Source organism: Amblyomma mixtum, chromosome 6 (genome assembly GCF_055824585.1).
Source record: "Amblyomma mixtum isolate Tamu chromosome 6, ASM5582458v1, whole genome shotgun sequence".
NCBI classification, from domain to species: Eukaryota; Metazoa; Arthropoda; class Arachnida; order Ixodida; family Ixodidae; genus Amblyomma; species Amblyomma mixtum.
Window position 1 is genome coordinate 76,437,136 of NC_143017.1, and position 21,265 is coordinate 76,458,400.

Consider the following 21,265-nt stretch of genomic DNA (forward strand, 5'->3'; position numbering starts at 1 on the left):
TATTTAATTTCTCGGGTATTTAAGCTCTTTAGTACAAAAACCTAGGTGAGCTAAGTTCCTGGCCACGAACCTCGATCGAGCATGTTCCAGCGCGTGTCAGGTGCCCAGAATATGAGAAGCGTCCTCCAGACATCCGATTTAAAAAAAAAAAATGCATTTAGCTAACACGAATTAACTAAACGACGACCAAGAACTGCCGGTGGTTCCGTGCAACCACGAAAACATGAAAAACAAAACAAAAGAAATGCCGGCACCCCGAGGTGATAACGCCTGCAAAGGCATATCTGCAAAACCAAGTGGCATAAGTATTACGCAATATTACCAAGCACTCAGCGGTGGATAGTAGGCATCATTCAACAATTAAGGCTAAACAAAGAGACGTCCATCGGGGAGCGTACGTACAATTTGAATGCACTCAAAATTTTAACTTGGGTTACGGCCCCTTTTAGTCATCAAAACTGCGCTCCGCTCGCGCGCTCACCTTTGCCGTCATTCAGGCACGAGCGGATGCAGCGCAACTGCACATTACCGAACTGTTACTCGCGAACAGTGTGATCACATCGGCAACGATATACTAGATAACTCTTGCTCACGCTGTTATCTCATGACTTCGCTGCGTACAAAGACGATAAGAAATCATCCGCTGTTCGCATTTCTTTTAAGCACGCACTGTACCTGGATGACAACATAATCACGCTGCAAGTCGTCCATTTTTTTTTTTTTTTTGGGGGGGGGGGGGGGGTATCTTTTTATCGCTACAGTTCGCATACAAGCTCGTAGCGGTTTACGCGTTTCTCTTGGTTTAGTCTTATCGCTGCAGTCGTGCACAAAACCTAACATCAACTGGCGGCGAGGCAACTTCCGCTTCTTTTCGGCGCGAGCGCAGATTTGATTGATCAATTCCTTATTAAATAACGAAGCTTACACGGAGTGAGCGTGGAACAAGCGAATTTCGCCTGTTGCGCTTTCGTGCTCGCCGCTGCCCGCGACGGAAGAGAGGAGCGCGGGGAACTGCCGCATGGACTTTGGTACATGAAAAACTGTAGCGCTCGAGACGAGGACACAAGGAAGACGACAACACACCAACCAACTCGCACAAACCAACTCGCCCAAACATCCACCCTGATTTGGTACATGGTTCGCGTCGACGTCTTTTTTTTTTTTTTTCCTCCCGGCGCCTCGACCTTCGACAGTATCCTCCCAGATGTTCTCTTCCTCTTTTCTCTCTTCGAGGCTTTTCGTCGGCGTCAGTGCCCGCCTGAGGGCGTCAGTTGCTTCTCTCGCCGTTTCCAGGAAAGAGCAGGAGATCAGCGTGACCGGCATCCCCACACTGCAGGTGCTTGGGGGACGAAAAAAACGAGAATCGTCTCTGTCAGGTGGTGAATGCGTAAAGGCGGGAGTGCTTCCTCTCGTTCTCGTCGAGACGGGGCGACTGACGCGTGCGCGATTTTACTGCGCAAGCGCAGCTTGCTGGGTCAGTGCTAGATTCGCTTCGCTGTGGCGTGGGTGAACACCAGGCGTGGGGTTGAGCCCGTCTGCTTGACTCTGACGCGCACCATGCTGGTTCATTTTTTTGCCGCCTTCTCGATGTGATGTCATGTCGTGCCGAGTTTTCGACGCGTGTTCGACCAAAGCTGGTTCAACGCGCTAATCGACGAATGACCAGTAAGCTGTGCTGCTTGCTGCCAACGGGATGTGTTTGTGTGCAGTGGAATTCGTGCCGTTTGTGCGATGTTCGTCCTGGCGTCGCTGCTGGGCCTCGTTGAAGTCGGCGGGGCTCGAGTGCAAAGATGCATTACTGCATCCAGCGTGGTATTCTTCGGAGCTGTCAAGAGCCGCGCCGATTGTCAGGTAAGCGCGCTGCTGCTTGTTACGTACTCATTCGAGGTGAATTACTTCAGGTTAACCCTTTCAACTGTGCCGACTGTCGGTTAAGCACGCTGTTGCTTGTACTGCTAGCGCGATTCGAAGGTGACTACTCTAGGCTTAACCGTTTCAAATTGCATTGATGTAACACGGTTTATTTTGGCAAGAAGGCTGCTACAAATTCATGAGCTTAGCAAGCCGAATAATTCTTGTACTCTGCACTGTCAAATTTGTAGCGGACTAAGTGACCGTCAAGCCAGGAAAAATTTGTCAGTCTGTTTTAGCCGCAAAAAACATGATAACGTTCAAACCGCGCTAGACTGCCGCTTTGTCTCTCACGTCAAATCGGCGGTTGTAGAAGTAGCTAGCCGAGGTAGAATGGGCGCCGCTACCACTGGGTCAAAGGCGTGTCAGCATCGCCTTTGCGGCAGTTTAGCGAAATGTCATGCTTCACAACGCGCTTCATTTGACCGCATTAATAGCTGCGGCTGTGCGCTTTCGGGGAAGCCTGCGAATTGTCACGGCGCCATTCTTTGTAGTGGCGTAACGGGCGTAGTAACCGCGACATCCGCCCGCTCTCGTTTTACTCGCGCCCGCAGCCCTCGCAGACACAAGCGTTTGCGGGACGGCAGGCTGGAAACGCTGATTGGTCAAAAAAATATGACGTCATACGCGTGGCGTCATAGGTCACGTGATATTTAATGACGTCATGTCCGGTTGGGGACAGGCATGTTTTCCCTAGATTTTCCCCCGCCACCGCTCGTCAGCGGACGGGGCTGCTCGCGAGGAGCCGAGAGGCGAGGAGGCAGCGTGCACTGCAGCGTTGCCTCCTCGGCGTGTCCCCGTCATGTCTTTCGACCCGCCGCGGTGGCTCAGTGGCTATGGCGCTCGGCCGCTGATCCGAAAGACGCGGGTTCGATCCCGGTCGGGGTGGTCGAATTTCGATGGAGGCTAAATTCTAGAGGCCCGTGTACTGTGCGATGTCAGTGCACGTTAAAGAACCCCAGGTGGTCGAAATTTCCGAACCCCTTTCACTACGGCGTCCCTCATAGCCTGACTCGTTTTGCGACGTTAAAACCCCAATAAACCATAAACCCATGTTCTTCAGTGCGCGCGCGAGATTAAAAAGCGCACCTGTCGCGCTGCCCTGTCACACTGCATGCCTGCTTCCGTGCATTTCTTGCGGACTCCTTTCAGTCATACTTAGCTATACTTTGACCAAAAGGCTTCTTAAACAGTTATTTCAAGTTTTATTGCTATGTATAAAGAATATGTTTGTAGCAGGTGCGTGAGCCCGAACAAAAGAAAACTGTTTTTATTCCCCTTCAGTATTCCTGCTTATCGAGACTTGAGTATTTATATGTTGCAGTACATCTTTTTTCAGGCATCACAACTGATGTTTCGATGTGTTTGGTAATTGACTTCATTGTAGCTTCATACTTGCACCATTTAAACTCTGCACATAGCTCTTTTTTCACAAAAGGAAATGTGATTAGGTTTCTGAATAGAGCTGTGCACGGGCCGCAATTTCGAACCCGCGCCCGGCCCGGGACTTAACCTACCGACAGGAAGCCCGGCCCGACACTGAAGGACCCTGAGCACGCTCGTGCTCGGCCCGACCTGCAAAGCGGCGACGACACAAAAAGAGAATTTCAGGAAAATGAGTTTATTTCAATGACATTCAAATTTTGACCTCGCATTCCAGATCACAGTTTGGGATTATACACAAGACACAACGCATAAAGGTATAGATTTATCACTCTAAATATGCAAGTTGTTCATTGATGATGGCTTGATCGAAACAAGAGCGGCGCTCTTTCATTACGAATCCTGCGGCGCTGAAATTTTTCTCGCTGCTTGAATTGGTGGCCGCAACGGCTAATACTTCCATAGCAAGAGAAACGCTTGAAGTATGAAGGGGAATGACAGACGTGGTGTCGTAAGCCATGGATGTCGTGCCACAACAGGAAGACTTTTTGACTTGTTAGAGGATAAGCGAGCAAATAAGCGACAGGGCGGCGCTATACTGCGAATGCCGATGTGGCCGCGACGTCCCTGCTTGTACTATTCACGGGAAGGCACGGTGCTGTGTTCACTTTGCTGACAAGCGATTACGGCGAAACGCAGCACTGCGCCAGAATAGTACAAGCTGAGCCGTAGTGGAGGCGCCAGTGACATTCTTCTAATGCTTTTCATGTGGTGCCCCCCCCCCCCCTCCTTCGCTCTCGCCCGCGACTATTGTCCGTCTCCCCGGCCGGAACCTGCCGGGTAGGCGGACAAGAGAGAAGGCTGCCGGCTCTGCGGTGCGCTGCGAGTGGCGAGTGGAAGAATTTAACCTTTTCCCGATGTGCTGCTGCAGCGCTACTCCGTGACCCCGCGACCTCGCGTGCGCCGTACGCAGCCCTGCCTCCGCTTCCCAGAACCATCCTTTCTTCTTACAAGGCGCCCAAAACTGGTTGCTTTGCCCCAACGTTGGTACTTGCTAGAACGAAAAATGCGTTTCTAGCCCCAGCTAGCTTTTTTTTTTTTTTAGCGTTTGTACTATCTTCCCGTCCTTGTACATGCCCTCCTGGATGGTCTAGACACAAATCACTTCCTGCTGTGCATGCAAGACGCCCAGCGCACCACAGCCATATTCGCACTTCCACATATATGATACATGCTTTGCCCAACTTAGAGCCTTGGGCGTTTGGTTGTGAGTAACACCGTATGGCGCGTAATGCATTCCCATCAGGCAGAATTAAAATATGAGAAAATTCATCGCAAGATATATTTCCTTGTATTCTCCAAGTAAATTACTTCTATACTAACTCCTCCCTTCTGAAGTGACCAAAAGATAAAACAACTCAGCGTGTAAAAAAGGTGAATGCAAAAATACACTACTTTTGTGCAAAATTCACAGGAAGTGCACTTAAATTGCCACAAGTGCATAGCCAATTAAGGAAAAAAAAAACAAGGGCAAAGGACGGAGACGCACAACAGGAACACAGGACGACGCTGTGTTCTGTGTTCCTGTATTCTGTGTTCCGAGTTCTGTGTCCCCGTCTTTTGCGCTGGTTTTCTTTCTACAATCGTGAACCAATTAACTCGCCCAGCTCTCCACTCTACTGGACCAATAAGGCATCAAGCTTCACAGTGCATTAGTGTTATATCTTACGCTACATATTTTCGAATTGTTTTTGCTCGGCATACACGTCTTTCATTTGCTTAGGAAGAAAGCAGCGCAGTCAAGAAAGTTACTCCCTCCTGCCAGCGAAAATTAAAAAATGCGGTTTTTTCAGCGCCAGTATAAAATCTTTGCATGCTGACGGCATGTTGAAATTTTCGTTAATGCGCCGTAATAATTATCTCATGAAGCCCCAGCTCTTGTGGCCCAGGACGAAGAGTACGATGATTTATGGCAATATTTGAGGTGCATTTATGAGCCAAGTTCTTAATGCTCTAACGTTCTCCTAAGCAAATAAAACTGAAAATTGTGATAATTTTGATAATGCTTTATGGAGAACACTACCAGGACGTGGTAAATAAACAAAAAATAAATTCTTTGATAAAGGCCTGTACGCTGCACTTGTGCTGCTCATTTATTTCATGCTGTCCATTTTCTCAGTGCAGTGTCTTCTTTGATATGCATATTTCTGGCTCATTACATACTTTGCTTCGGTTCACAATTCTTCTTTTAGCTATATTTCATCCACTTTCCTGCCATAATCTCTATTCAAACGTAATTTGTGTAATTTTGCTTTGTCCGGGCTCCTGCAATGTTCTTTTTATTTTTATTTTATTTAGAACATACTGCAGGCCTACAGTAGGCCCAAGCAGGAGGGGCGAATACATAATATATGCAAAAAAGAACAGGTTTAGCAAAATTGAAAAATGTTAAATACAAGTTGTAACACAAAATACAGCAATAAATACAAGGCTCAGATGCAAAAGTATATATGAATGATGTGAAGACCTGTTCCAAGCTGTTGCACTATAATTCAGTCTAACCTCCTCGATCACGATCACCTAAGCATTTCCTTATCTGTTGCCATACTTTTTTATGGAAACACTTAAAAACAAAGCACCATGATCTATTTCAGTATTGTTTTATTTGCCGATCTAATTTTTTCGAAGATAACATGGGATACCAACTCCCCTTTAATGTCCCCGTTCTCGTCTCGAAATCGCGAATTTTTAGATGTGCGCTCAGTATTCTCGTTAGTGCATTTGTGCTCACAAGGGACTATAACAGCCAACGCGGCTAATACGCTAGATTTAATCCTGACAAATCGATCTGACATAGTCTCACCTATTACATACCTGCCAGGCATCAGCGACCACTTGCTAATGCACTATGACATTAATCTAGCCACTCCGAACACTAACAAAAAGAAAAAAAATAATAATACGAGACTACAATGGAGCAAATTTTCAGGCGATAAATAATGAACTATTTTTTTTTATCGATGCTTTCCCATAGCTTTGGTGTCCGCAGCATTCAAACCAACTGGAGCATGTTCACAGCTATAATCACCCAACTCACAGAACAATACACTCCTCAACGCACTGTTACCACCCACTCAATAGCTCCCTGGTGTAATAATCACATTAAACGTTTATCTAACAAAAAGAAAGCCTCTACCGCATCGCAAAGTTCTCGCCAACTAGTGAGCGATCGGACTTCGTATTCAGCGGCTTCCAACATGTATGTTCAGGCGCTCAAAAGCGCTAAAAGCACTTCCACTCACATGTAACCACCAATGTCAAAAATTCTGGCGGGTCATTAATCCTTCCACCGACGATAGTTTTGCGTTATCTGACCCGTTAGGCGACCTCATCCCTTCCGACGTTCGCGTCACGATTCTTAACCGCGTAATCACTGACAACTTTACACCCATATCTGATGTATACATATGCCTACAACTCACCACTTCAACTATGTTTTCATGCCACCTATAACTGTTGCTCCTACTGGTGTGAATAAGCTTATTGATGGACTCAGTGTTCATTCCGCTCCGGGTTATGACTGCGTTACTTAAAAAGCACTGCAGCTTATTCGCCCATTATACTAACCAAACTTTTCCAGCATTGACCAGTCAACGCTGCTACTGAGTGGAAGATCGGAAAGGTGGTTACAGTCTACAAATCCGGCAGCAAAGCATCCCCTATTAATTATCGTCCCATATCCCTTACCAATACTTGACCCAAAATGTTCAAACATATAATATTCACCAACCTTGTTAACTTCCTTTCATTGAACAACTTTTTATGTCAGCGCAACATTGTTTTCGAAAACTTTACTCTTGCGAAACACAGTTAATATAGTTTACACATGCATTGCACTGTATTCTAGACCTATCATCACTAACTGGCTGTATATTTCTGAATTTTTCAAAGGCTTTCGACGATGTATGTCACAACCTTTTGGCTCACAAACTAAAACATCTTAATATTGACTGTAACTTATTGAAATGGATTGAATGTCTACTTAATCGCTCACAATTAGTTATTGCTTACGGTTATAACACCTGTTTTACAGAGGTGTCTTCCGGAGTTCCACAAGGTTCAGTTCTTGGACCCTAGCTACTGTTCCTGATCTAACATTAATGATCCCCGCTCTCTTATGGATTCTCATATTCACCTATTCGCTGATGTTTGCGTCATTTTTAGAGAAATAACCAACACTAACAACCTTACATTACTTCAGTCAGTGGGGGTCACAGAGAGTGGTTTTAGGGGGAGCGGACAGACTGCTGTATATAAAAAAAGAAAAAATAGAAACAACGATTTTTCATTTTATTTGCACAAAAATTTTTTTGCGCTTTGTTATTGAAAAATAAATGGCGAAAGGTATAGACGTTATACCATTACTCAATCTTTGAATGTTAACGCTTACGCGAGCAATATTCATTTCGATACCAGGCGAAACGAGTCGACGTCTGAGATAATTGCCACGACATGTCCACTAAGGTCAAAGCACCTGCCCGGACATTTCACCAGTGGGGTTAGCGGCCTTCATTTATCAGTTCTGGGAAGTGGCTTAATTTGTTCTGCCCTCAGTCCCCAAGGCGGCTGGTCGGCGCTCCTTGTCAAGCCAGAAAGGGATGGTCCCCTCGCTTGCGTCGCTGTGTCCCTGGTGGGATAAAGACATGAATGGGTGGCTCCCCCCCCCCCCCCCCCTCCCGCCGACGAGGTTGTTGGCCACCACAACCGCAGGTAAATGGCACCGCCGTCGCCGCCGCGCCGGCGGCATGGCAAGACAACGGTGGCGGGAACTTGATTACTTTTGTATTTTGTAAATAGTGTACAAAGCTCTCCCCTGTCCTTTCTTGCTGTCGCTCCCCTCTATACTTCTCCTTACTATCCTCTCCCTTTCCCTGTCGTTTCCGCCGGCTGCAGCTCGGGTGCTTAAGATATTAGATAGCAATTGCCGCAGCCGGCAACACTCTTTTGCTTCCTTTTTTTTTAAAAATAAACCACTACCACCAAGGCAGGAACACGATACCTATCAACGTGTAGAACGTGGAATTGTGTGAAATAAGACAGCCGCTAACAAGGTGAACGTACAAAGCAGGGGACTACTTGACGAGACCGCCACTGACTTCAGTGCGAAGAATGGTGAATGCAGCTATATATGAACAAATGCAAAGTCATGCGTGTATCTAGAAAAACTTCCGTCCCACCTCACTACTACATCGATAACATTTCGTTGGAATCAGCCTCATCATATAAGTGCATCGGCGTCCACATTACTTATTATCTTAACTGGTCTCTTCATACCGAGAACATAATTGAAAATGCTAATCGCATGCTTTGCTACTTACGTCGCAACTTCTTTAACGTTCCTTCCAATTTGAAACTACTGCTTTATCAAACACTAATACGATAAAAACTCGAGCATGCAACACGTGTATGGCACCCTGCTCATGACTTCATTAATGATCTTGAGCTGGTGCAAAATAACTCTGTGCGTTTAATCCTTGTTAACTACAACCGCACAGCTATGAAGTCTAATATCTGCCTCCCATAACTGACATCGCGTAGAAAAGTGTTTCGTATCACCCTGTTCCACAAGCTGTACCATCATCCCGCTCTTCGTGATCACCTCATCCCCCGTACAATTTCTGTATCCCGCCGCATTGATCATGATCACAAAGTTGGAAGTATGTCATGCAACAGAAAATGCTGCTCGCAGTCATTCCTGCCGCGAACCTCATGCGACTGGAACCACCTTACCGCAGAAGTTGCCGGCACTGAAAATTACGAGCAGTTCCGCGTAGCACTAGCTAACATTGTATATTCAGGCGCTGTTTAATGTTCATGTAATCAACTGTATTTTTCTCTCAGTTTTAGTATTTACCATTCCCCCTGTGTAATGCCACTAGCCCGTTGTGCTCTAAGCGGTGCGGGCCGGGCTCTATTATTTTACTTTCCTTTTAGACAAGCCCACCCTAACATCTGTGTAATGCCACTGGCCTTGAGGGGTAAATAAATAAATAAACAGAGTAATATGCAAGCCTCTCACACAACATTCACTAATATTTCTTTCTTTCTGTAATAACAATTTGTAGACAGCCTAAAGGCTCATATTTCACTGACGTGAAGGTTCATTTTTCAGTCACAGTTCCATACTGTAGAGCGCAGGATAGCGCTTGTGCTGCATAGTTATTCTTCTGTGTGTGTCATTGTAGGCGCTATTGTTTGTTTTCTCAAGTACTATGCACCGTGTATCCCAAACTGAAGTTCTTCTAAATCTTCTTTGATATTAGCAGTTGCAAATTCAAGCCTTCTGCAGGATTTGAAGGAGGCCCAAGGAGACGAGGACTAATTTTATGCATATGCAAATGTAAACAGCTAATCTATCTGTACTATTGTAACTTGCATTCTTTTTTGCTTTATGTGCTGTTCTTATATTTCGTGCCATAATGCTGAATGTCGTGATTTTTGTATGTATTATAGTGTAAATTGATACTGTATGTCTGCTGTCAAAGTGTTTTCTTTTTCTTTACTGTAATGCGCGATTGTAATGTTTATCTCTTATATTGTTTGGTGTACTTTCCATGTTCTTTTAAAGTACCAACTTGTTTTTCCTACGTTCAAAACTGTCATCTAATGGTCCCCTGGGCCTTGTCAAGCTGTGTGCACAGCTTTTAGCCCAGGGTGACCAGCGAGATTTTTCTGGTAAATAAAGTGCATTGACTGATTTATTAATTCATTGATATGCAACTTACAAATGATTGGAAATGAGGGGAACATGTGCACAGGGCGGAAAGCGCGTGGTCTGCCAGGAAACACTGAGGTGGCCCCGAGAAGGGCCTTTAGTAAGGACGACATCCGTTTTGTGCCTCTTCACTAAGCAGCGACGACACGGCGTGCGCAGTCCTCGTTTTGCACGAGCTGTCGAAGCAATCCTTGGTAAAAAAAAACACGAGGGAACAAAGTCGTGCTGTGTATGCAGATGCGATCGCCTCGTGGTTCCATTCACGGCGAACAACCATCCGGCAAGCCTGGCTCTTTCGACGGATTCAGGAAACGACTGAAAAGAACAAAAGTAAGGAGCGAAGAAAGGTGCACTGCTTACAGGTTAGAACACAAAAACAAAGCTAGGCGCTGCACTCGGTTAACCCATTCAACGAGGCGTGGCGTGAGCTTTAAATCCGATTTCGACAAGGCGTGAGAAGTCGCTAAAGAAGCAAAGGCACACTGCACTGAATGAATGATATAGATAGACTAAGCGCAAGTCATAACTTCTCTAAAGCCACACTGCACTCGTTTAACCCTGCAACGAGGCCTAGCGCGGGTTCTGATGTCTGGCGCCGATTTCGACAAAGAGAGGGAACACGGCCGCGAGATTGGATGCCCGCAATCTTCCAGGAAGCAATGAAGCGGCCCTGAAAAGGGCCGTTTGGAGCAGCTCTTCAACGTCAACCTACAGCGGCGTGGCGGCGAGCAGTAGGCCCAGCGTCCGCGGCGAACAATGACATCGGCTTCCGAGAAGCATATCCAGGGAACGACGCTGCAAAAAAAAAAAAAAAGTTTCGTTACAAGCACCGCAATTTGGTGAGTCCTCAATGCACGAGAAAACTTGCGACAATGTAGTTCAGTCCTTACCTCAGGGTTGAGAATGCGCACCCCCGACAAGCGCGTCAGCGTAGCTGTCAAACGGCGGTCCTCAAAGCGCGCCTGATGCGGATCCTTGTAGTGCCGCGGCAAAAACTTTAAATACGAGCACGACACTAGCCACGTGCGCCTGGGGAAACGGCGAAAGCCGCAAGCAAAAACTGCACAGAAATTTCAGCTGGCTGTCGCCGCCGAGCGCACCACGCACGAACGCCATAGCTGCACACGCCTCGAAACGAGCGCGCCGAGGATCACGAAACGAATGCGGCTGCGGCATGCCCGCTCACCACGCACGCGCGGCGCGGCGGGTGCACCTAGCGATTCCCCAGGCGCTCTAGGGAGAGGTCGAGAAAGGCGCGCTGACGCCACGTCCGGTTGAGAACGAGGGCGAAGTCAAAAAACGTCACGGAGAAGCGCATCCCATCGACCAATCAGCGTTTCCAGCCTGCCGTCCCGCAAACGCTTCTCTCGCAGACTCCCAGTGAACACGTTTTGCAAGCTTAGTTGACGAGCTTTGAGCCAATAGTTGTTGGTTGCGCTTCAAGGCGTTTCACATTTCGCTCCCCTTTTTATTTGGACGTTTTTAATTTTCCTTGGGACAGAGCGCCTAGTGGTATTGTGGCGCCATCTTTGGATCGAGATGGGAACGGACATGTCAGCTGATGCGCTCTCATCTGGCGATTCGGCGTGATTCCTGAACTGCTTGTTCTCAGATCTTTGAATAATATTGTGCTGTAGTACGGCTGATCCGTTCAGGAATGCGACATCATTGAGCAGCATATACATGCTTTGGTACGCGCGGTTCATTCGCACGACGGGAGAGCTTGCATAACCTGTGCAGTCAGCTGTTTACATCGAGCGGCTGTGGTCAAGCCAGTGCTAATTGCATAGAGCTGTTCGCGCTGCCAGCAACAAGTACTGCACTCATAACAAATTCGTTTATTACAGTACAAATTTTAGAACGTGAAAGATGAATACATGAGCGCTACCCGAGCGAATGACATGGCTCCGTGCCAGTGCTCCGTGCTTACCGAGCGGGTCAGTTTTCATACTTGCGGCGAAAGATCGCTATGGCGCTTGAATTTTCTGACTTGATAGGTCGATGAACGACCAAAAGGCTTGTCGGCTTGTCGGAGAGCTAGAAAGTCGGCTTTCAGCGATTCAGTGTGCTCCGGTCACCGTACGCAGACGGACGAGGCAGGTACGCACGGGCGCTGCCATAGTGGATGCGGCTTCGCTAGTTGTTTTTGTTGTTGTTGCTGACATGCCTTTAATTAGATTTAAGTTTTACGCGTTCGTACATTTATTACAAGCTCAGATATTTGGTTAGAGGAAATAATATGCTGTTTTAGTATTTATTTGGCGGGGTTTTTCGAGACGACTTCGCGACACCGCCAGGGCGACCGCTGGAGAAGTCGTGTTTGCGTTGGGTTCTGAGGGATCGTAAGCGAATATTGAACATATTAGGCATTAATGAACTTATCTCAAGTAGTACCAACGTGTCTAAGCGGCCACAGTGAGCCGCCGGAGCGGTCGCCGCGGAGGATCGGCGGAATTCGCGGCGCTCGCCCGTTGGGGCTCACCTGTCCAGGGGGGCGCGGTCGGTGGTCGATTGCAAGGACTTCAAAGTGCGATTTGATTGCAGGTTATCGCTTCTCGGCCTTTTGGCTAAGATCAAAGTGTAGTATCTGTTCTTATCAGCTTAATATCTGATACGGGTCCTATTTGGACCCAAGATATTAAACTTATTTTTGGAATGCGGCGGAGTGCTTGAAGCTTGCTTCACCTCCGCCACGGGTTGGCCCGGTATTGCACTGCCTCCGGGATCGGCCCACTCACCCCCCACGGGGTGAGACCTTTATAAATCAAAAATCAGATTCATAACGCTGCGAGCGGCACTTCACAGATAAGATCTGAGGTGTCCGCCGGTGTGCTATCCTCGCTGACGCGCACAGGTGAACTAGCGCTGCTAGTTCCCACCGGCGGCTGCAGTCCGGTGTTATTTGTTCGTTTTGCTGAACGCAAGCGATAGTATGCCATGCTACAGCCTCAGCGTTTCGCGAGTGTGCTGATGAATGGGACCGAGGCATCATTTATCACGAGTTCCTGACCAATGCAAACTGACGAGCGAAGCTTATCTGGGAGCGTAGTACGAATGTGGCAGCCATGTTTAAGATCACTGACGAGTCCTTCCTGTTGCACTGCCCCCCCCCCCCCCCCCCCCCCCTTAAAGAAACAGCTGAGCTTGTATGTGACTGCCTTGGAGGGATATGTGCAATCATGCAGTCAGGTTCATTAGCTGAAGGGGATCGACTGATGCAAGAAATCCCTCAGAGCAAACAACTAGTTAATTTGACTTGAGGCTTGCTGCCAACACCTCTGTTGAAACTTTGAGAGTGGATCAAACATACATGAATGAAACTGAACATTTTGTGTACAATGAGTTCGAAGAAAACAGTTGCCTTGAGATGAGTCTCTTGCTGTAAAAGTAGGCACCCTGCCGCCCGCTCTAAAGTCGGCTCGCTGTATGCTTGCACTGAGTGGCCTCCCTCACTGCATGTAGACGGCGAATTTCATCGCGACTTCTTTATTTCTCCCCCTTTTTTACGCAGAATGGCGTCCCCCTCGACAAGCACCACATCGAGCCCAAGCCAACCCGGACCTCAACCGTGCCTTGAGGGAACTGCCTTAACGTGGACGTCCAGGCGGCAGTCCCTCAATCGGTACCTGGAATGCAACCATGGCTCTTGCTGTAAAAGTAGGATCACAGATATTGGAAGAGAAGCGCAGTGAAATACGTTCAGCAGTGTTCTCCAAGCAGGCGAACAAGTTTGCAACATTCGTAGAAGGGCTGCTGTGCGGTTATGAGCAATATGAAAGGGAGCGCTGATTTTGATTTCAAGGTTGTGTTAGGCACGAAAGAAATTGCAATGTAATTGCTGATATGCAGTGTGAATTCATCACAATACCTAAGTGTGACATATGGCTTCCATGTCACGAAAATCTTGGGACAAAAAAAGTTTTAGACAACACTTTTCGTATCTATATGGTGTTTATTAATTGTATCCCAAAAGATATCCCCCGGAAACAGCCCAGAGCTAACTTCAAAAAGCTTTTGTGGCCTCGGGAAATCTCCCTGAAAATGTCAGTTTTCTCAAGTGTTTTTTGACCGACTGCCCTGCTTTCAAAAAGCATAGCATGACAGTGCCGTCATGGATTTTTGTGTTATTTGTTACATTGTGTTCCTTGATAAATTCTTTATGCACTGACTTCCTGTATGAACTACATTCTCATTTTTGCACTCTGTCACCGATATGACATATTAATGAGTCCATTATGCACGTGTGCATATAACATTCTGTGTAGAAAAAATTGAGCTGCTAAAAATATTTGGAGATTGTTGCTGCATCAATCATTTCTTCTGGTACAACTTACGTGAATGCAGGTGCCTACCATGTTTTGTTCTCTAGGTAGGCTTTCTGCAAGTTTGGTAAGGAGGTATTCATGTGACATCACGGGCTCCATTTTGGCGCTTAACACCCAGCTTCAATGGTGCGTGTCGTATGGGACGACAAAACGGCGACCACTGTGGCTTGTGTGCATACCTCCTGTATCGCTGAAGCATATAAAAATGTGTGTCAGAACTGTTTAATGCATTTCAGTGAAAGTGTGCATTTAAGCATTCATTGGACTTCCCAATAAACTGGCCAAATTTCCATGCTGTACACCAAAAAATAAATTTCACCTCCAGTCGCCATGTCCTCCCATAAAATACCCATAAAAAGAGGTATTTGAATTTCTTCTCTCATGCTGTTTCGCTTCCATCGACCGAACAATGGCTGCGACGTATAGTGGGGTGGGTGCCTAGGTCATGTAAAGCGCTAAACAAAACAAATGCAGTTGCTGATACATAGTTTAATTCACTGCAACTCTTAAGATTTGTACTGACATAAAAAGACGTATATGCAATTACATAGCTGTTGTTTTTAGGGCTCAGACTTAAACACGAACTACACTACATCCATTGTTTGTCCAATAATACTGAAACCGAAACAGCATCAAGCAGAAACTCAATTATAAATTATTTAGCACTTGTAGGCGAATACCACGAGATAATTTGTGTATACTAATGGCTAACGCATCATTTGAAGAAAGAAAACATGCAAGCAAAAATTCTCTACTCCTTTAAGCCAGTCTGCTTCAAGAGCGGGAATGACAACAGATTACTTGACAGTGATTATGTTGCAGCTTTTTTTCATGCCTCCTGTGGCCTGAAGCCACCTTTGACACTACAGCCATCATTTGGTTGTTGAAATCGAAACAGCCTAAAGAAGTTTATGTATTAATGATTTAGTGGACGTGGGTGAATAGCACAGGGTGTTTCATGTCTAAAACACTGTTTCAAAGAAAAAAACAAGCTGGCACATGTTCCAACACAGTTCTCCAGGGCAGTGACTGGCCGGCCGGCATCCTTAAGGGGTGCGCGGCGAAAGCCAACTGAGGGGATAAAAAGGTGGGCGGTGTCCTGTACAGGCCAGTACGCTCTGGGAAGATCCAGTCTCCTGGATGTCACTCTCACGGCAGCACGCTCTGGGGAAGCCCAGCTTTTTGAGCATATCCCGTGATTAACTCTTTGCCATCCTCGTCACCTCATACACCTAGAGACTACAGACCGTCCTCGGAACTACAAAGCTGTGAGAGAACTTTTTCGCCCCTGATTGATACCTTGAAGAATATTTTAGCCCTTGTTTAAACATTGATTGTCCTTAGTATTTCGTCCATTGTAGTTTTAGTGTAACTTTCTGCTCGTACTTACTGTTCGGAAAACTTGTTTTGCGTTACGTATGTCCTTTGCTTGATCACTGTTGGCTAACAGTCGAGATCATTTATTTTTTTTTTTTGTCTTTTGTCACGAACTTGGTGTTATAGCTTTTAAGAGTTCTGGTTTCAGTCTTTTGTTGCAAACTTTTTGTTATAGCTTTTAAGAATTCTGGTTATTAGTGGCATTTGAACTGCTCGCTATAAGTATCCCGAGATCAAGGTCACCCTCCTCGGGCCCCCCCTTTGGATACGTGCCTTTTTTTAGGACATTTCATGCATGCCAAGGTGATGCTTCTTGAGCATAAAAACATCCAAGAAGTTCATGAAACCTGTAGTGCCTAAGAAATTCTCTATCCCAAGCACACGAGCTCGTGAGGCACTTAATTCCTTGGCATTCATTCAGCAAATATTTTCCTTGCATGCAGCATTCAGGCATCTAGACACCCAAATTTCAGCCAGATTTTGATGTCACAGGTAGTACTAAATGCCTTTTTCACAAATGACGCTCTCTCGGTAGCTCATGAAAGTTAATCGTCTACTCAGAAAACTCGTTGAAAACAAATGCACGGGACAAATGACACTGCAGGTGTGATCTGCTTCAACGAGGTGCCAAGTGTGCAGTCGAGGTGGCAGGTCTGTGTGCTCGGCGGCTGCCGTCATCTATCGCTTGCGCCTCCGACATGAACTGCAGCTACCTGGCCATGGCGAACGCTGCCGTGGCAGGTGCCGCGCCTGCCCCATTTTCGACGTGATCGTGCGCTCTTTGTAGGTCATCTTGATGGCAATGGTAACAAATAGCCAGGCTTATCCAAACCAGTCCATCCGCCGCAGTGGCTCAGTGGTTATGGTGCTCGGCTGCTGACCCGAAAGACGCGGGTTCGATGCCGGCCGCGGCGGTTGAATTTCTTTGGAGGAGAAATTCTAGAGGCCCGTGTACTGTGCGATGTCAGTGCACGTTGAAGAACCCCAGGTGGTCGAAATTTCCGGAGCCCTCCACTACGGCGTCTCTCATAGCCTCAGTCGCTTTGGGACATTAAACCCCATAAAACCAAACCAAACCAAATCAAACCAGTCCATTTGACTCCATTAAAATACAAGATGCCGCCATTCACGATAGCGAAGACCAGTCGTTTGATACAGCTATGCCTCGTGGCATCTATATTACGCAAAAAAAAAAAAACTTGACTAAGAGGTTGATGTGCGGGTGTGAGCAGTACAAAGAAGAACAAGACTGAAATTTCTTCTGCATGAAGTGAAGTGTGCTTTCAGAGGAATTGCTACCTAGAAAAATAGTGCGCATCTAGCTTATATGTTTGGACTATATACTGTGTAACTGCACGTTAATGCAATGATGCCTCATTGCTAGTGCCTGTTTTGTGAGATGTGCCTGGGCAAGGGTGGCTTGTGCTGTGTTGAACAAGCTTTTCTTTCTTTAGGTGGTGCAAATGTGCATAACATTGGGTAGCAGCTGCCGAAACTATTTGCTGCTGCAGTCTTCAGTTTCACCCAAAGGAATGGTTGGTGCAGTGACATTCTCCAAATATTTTAGCAGCCTTGGAAATTTAGAAAGTCACTGTATAAAGAATTTTTCAAGGTTATTTGATTCCCACATTCTTCTTTAATCGTTGGGCAGCAAGAAAATATGCCTTATTAGAGTTAGACCAAACGACACAGGCTAAAATATTCATAAAATAAGAACATAAAATATTCTCCTGGGACATTTTGTACATACCATGGTGATGCTGTTGTGAGGAATTGTTGCAACCTGAAATGTCAAAAAAAAAAAGTTGTTCTCCAGAGACATCTCCGTGAGGTTGCGTTACAATTTCTTGGCTTTCATTCAGGAAATTCTCAATTTGCATGGCCTTCAGGCACATCTGCCCATGATACACGGGACACCCCCTCATTGCTAGCATGGTGTACAATTGCACCGATTTTTCTCGCAGGTGCAACCAAGGACTTCTTCATCTCGGAGAGAAAATAAGTTTGACTTGACTTGACTTCTGCTGCCCCTGAGAGGTGGCATCTTTACCATCCTTCGTCGGTCCCTCATCCAATCGGAGCCGTTTCTGGGGCACTCAGTCATCCAGCCCGATCTAAGCCCTACAGCGCCCTAAGAGCCTGGATTGCAGTCCTGCGGTGATCGGAACCACCTTGCATTATTTCGTTGGCTGGGTGGCACGTCCCTATGTCCTGAGGAAGGATGTGCATCTGTGTATTACCCAGTCACGTGTACGTCCAGGTGGCAGTCACTGATCTGTCATCTCGAAGGTGAGCACTACGGGCTCGTAAGCCAGAACCGCTTACTTCTGCAACCTGTGGCAAAAGGAAACTGGACTTTGGTCATCTGCACGTGATGGACGCACCTGACTAGCACCGCCACAAGTGATTCAGGCTCGACAGTCATTCAGGAAATTTTCTCTTTGCATGTGTTGTTCAGGCATCTGAACACTCAAATTTAGGGGGTTTACATTATAGGCAGTGTAATGCACATATGTATTAATGGTAGATATGTGCTTTGCTTTCATGCACCATGGCTAATGTTACCCTTCAAGGAGAGGCTTTCACTCTTGCATAAACACAAACAGCTCTGCTTGCCTTGAGAGGTGTCGCTTTTGAAAGAGTACTAGTCTCTTTTCCTTCCAGGTTTTTGTGAATGAATCCCATCTCATTTGTGTAGTGTAGAGCTTCAGCTTAATCGCAGCATTTAATCACTGCAAAAGATCTGTTCAGTGTCATTTTTTTTCTGTTGTGGTATTGCTGTCTCTTTTTATCCTTTTAAATAGTTTATCCTCGGAGGTGAAATAAACTGAAAGTGGCCATGTTAACATATTTATTGAAAGTATACCTGGTTGAGTGGATGGGTGGAAAATTGGAGGTCACAGCCGAAGCAACCCAGCTTTGCAGGAATTTTGTTCCATCATAACATCTAATGAGGATGCGGGTCTTAAAATGTGAAAAAAGGAATCACAGAAAAGACTGTTTTCTAAAATTTCATTTTCTGCATGTTTATGCATTCACCTTTATCTGTTCAAAATATCTGTCCTACTTCATCTAGAAGAATCGAAAAATCACTTATGCACCTGCACAACTAAAAAATGATCAAGGATGGCAAGACGAAGCCAAACTTTGCGCCGCTCGCTCTGCTCCTGCTTGTCTAATTGTGGTCATTTTGGTGTTGGTCTAATGATAGCTTCCTTTGCTAGGTGCCGCTAGCTCTCGTGGAATAAAGGGGGGGGGGGGGGGGGGACGCGCTGAGAGTGCCAGTAATGCAACGCGAATAGACCATTTCCTGGGGCAACGGTGGTGGCAGACCAACAGCGGGAACACCAACCCGGCCAAGTTGCCCCACACTCCCGCACTCCCTCTTCCCACTCGTCGCAGCACAATAGCGAGTTACGCAGTACAGTGGTGAGCAGCCTTGTCTAGAGCGCTTGAGCAGTGCGCACTTGGTAACAAAAACCGAAATTAGAGAGCAGCCCCTCATTACAGGGCAAAGTTTTCGTGCCTGCTTTGTTTACGAGGCTATCTGGCGCTACTTCCGTGCAAGCGTTGCAGCTGGACCCTAGAGGCTGCCACAAAATCTGGATTTGTTTGCAAGGAAGTGCACCGCCCGAGTGCTCTAGACAAGGCTGCTCACCACTGTACGTAGAACGATCGTGAAACATTTTCTGCCCTTCTGGCACCTGTGTCTTCGTTGCAGCCAAGCACCATGTCCTGAGGCATTCATTCATTTCAAGACTCCGTGCCATAGCTGTAATGCGAATTTTACTGCCGTATCGGCCTCATTTGTACTGTGCCAGTATTTGCTTTTAACAGGCAGAACTGCATGGAGTTCGTGCGTTTGCACTTCGCCTTTTTTTTTCGGTTGTGAAATGTGATGATCCTGGCACTCCGCCTTTTGTTTAAAAAAAAAAAAGCACTATACATCGTGCAGGGTTAGTGCAGCCTTTGTGCGCACTGCAGGCAGAATTGTTGAAGATAGTGCTTCAGCCAGCACAGGGACCGATCAAGACTGGCCTGACTCACAAGGAAATGAAGTTGATTGAGCTTAAAGGTGCACTAAAGAGGATTCTGAGCCAGTCCTTTACTGTGCGAACTCGATCTGCACTCTCCGAGCATTCTTAGAAACTTCGAATTATTGTTCTGTGCGGCCGATTTCCCTATTAAATCGAATTAAATGTCCCGGCTCCCGCCTTTTTTTTTTTTTAAACTCTCCTCTGAAAAGAGGTGTCCGCCAATGTGCGGAGTGCCTTTCAACCCAGTCATGTGGCGGCTTGCCGCTCTGCAATTGGCTGAGTGATACGTAGCGACTGGCACAAGCGATGAGTCCACTCGTATTTTTATTTCTATGGACCTAATTTGCCGCTATGCAGTCTGCGGCTGAAACTGTTTATTTATGGAAACCTAAAAAACAAAATAAGAGCGAAAGCGAAGCTGCCTCGTGACTGGCTGAAAGGAACTACACTTGCTGGTTGACTCCTCGTCGTTTTGGAGATGTGTTAAAAAAAAAAAAAAAAGGCGGGAGCCGGGACGCTTTAGAGAATTCATGTAAAAGAGGTGTTGTGGCGATTGACTTTGATATAATGAGCTCACCACACCATCTGTTACCTAATGGTGAGTTACCTGAAATTTGGTTCAACCCTACCACAGTCTCAAGACTGTAAAACATGAACTGACATGAAAGGAGTGTCTACGATTGCAGCGAGCGGCCACAGGTTACACAGTGCACTGTGTTCTGGTGCCATCGGCGAGTTAGCAAGGCAAACGCAGCAGCCTCCGCGGCTTTCACTTTTGGTATGTGACACCGCGTGGCACTTCAACAGTCTATGCTCAAAATCAGTGAAAAATAATGACATTGCAAAAAAGACATGGTGTGAGCAGTGTGCACCAATCGCCATCGTCTGATTGCTCGGGTGATTCCGGTGCCAATAGCTCCTGCATGTTGGGAGTTGGGGTGGCAGTCAGCGCCGACGACTCAAGTCGAAGAGTACCTTTTCATGGGCAATGTGTGCTGGCAGATGAGAGCGAAACAGAGGAAGAAGCAGGTGCCTCCGCAGTATAGCGGCGGCAGTGTGATCGCCTGCATTGTCCTGAAGGCTTGCTATGACTCCCCTGCCTCCACCGCTCTCCTTACCCCACTCATAGCGGCGTTCCGCGAGCCGCAGCGGAATTAGTGGCGGCTGCTGCTGCAGGTGCGCTGTCAGCACAAATGCGAAACGTTTTTCGCATTTGACTTGGAGTAATGGGGTTTTACTGTAGCCATTTTCTAGGCGACTTCACCTACATTTATTTTTTACTTTGGTTTCTATTTTGCATTGGTCTTTCCAGGCTTTGCGAAAACTGCATGCAACGAAAACTAAAGGACTTTTTTTCAATTTCATGATATCCAGGTTCAACTATTCGAGGTTCAGGGCATGGCAGAAGCAGCTTCCATCTTGTGTGAATTTTTTTTTTCTAGTATCCTGTTAACAGG

General features: G+C 46.6%; 1 protein-coding gene and 1 non-coding gene across 8 annotated transcripts in view; both read left to right on the forward strand.

The window, feature by feature from the left end:
* The first annotated feature begins 1,164 nt into the window (after window positions 1-1,164).
* The window catches only part of LOC149339431 (uncharacterized), a 28,431-nt gene continuing 8,330 nt past the window's right edge, over window positions 1,165-21,265 (forward strand). Inside the window, exons 1-5 of one of the 7 annotated variants that reach the window (XR_016283522.1) lie at window positions 1,165-1,851; window positions 13,581-13,691; window positions 15,502-15,662; window positions 17,226-17,306; window positions 17,736-18,060. Coding sequence is in view for 4 of the 7 variants with exons in the window: in XM_089548219.1 (XP_089404345.1) it covers window positions 17,993-18,060 (68 nt within the window). In the remaining 3 variants the exon portion in view is untranslated. Of the gene's footprint in view, window positions 1,852-12,625; window positions 12,887-13,580; window positions 13,727-15,501; window positions 15,663-17,225; window positions 17,307-17,735; window positions 18,061-21,265 lie in introns of those variants that run through there. The other 6 variants (XM_089548219.1, XM_089548220.1, XR_016283523.1 and 3 more) reach the window with 6 other exon arrangements.
* Window positions 12,617-12,808, forward strand: LOC149339432 (U2 spliceosomal RNA). The gene has a single exon (XR_016283914.1). It is a non-coding gene; the product is annotated as a U2 spliceosomal RNA (small nuclear RNA).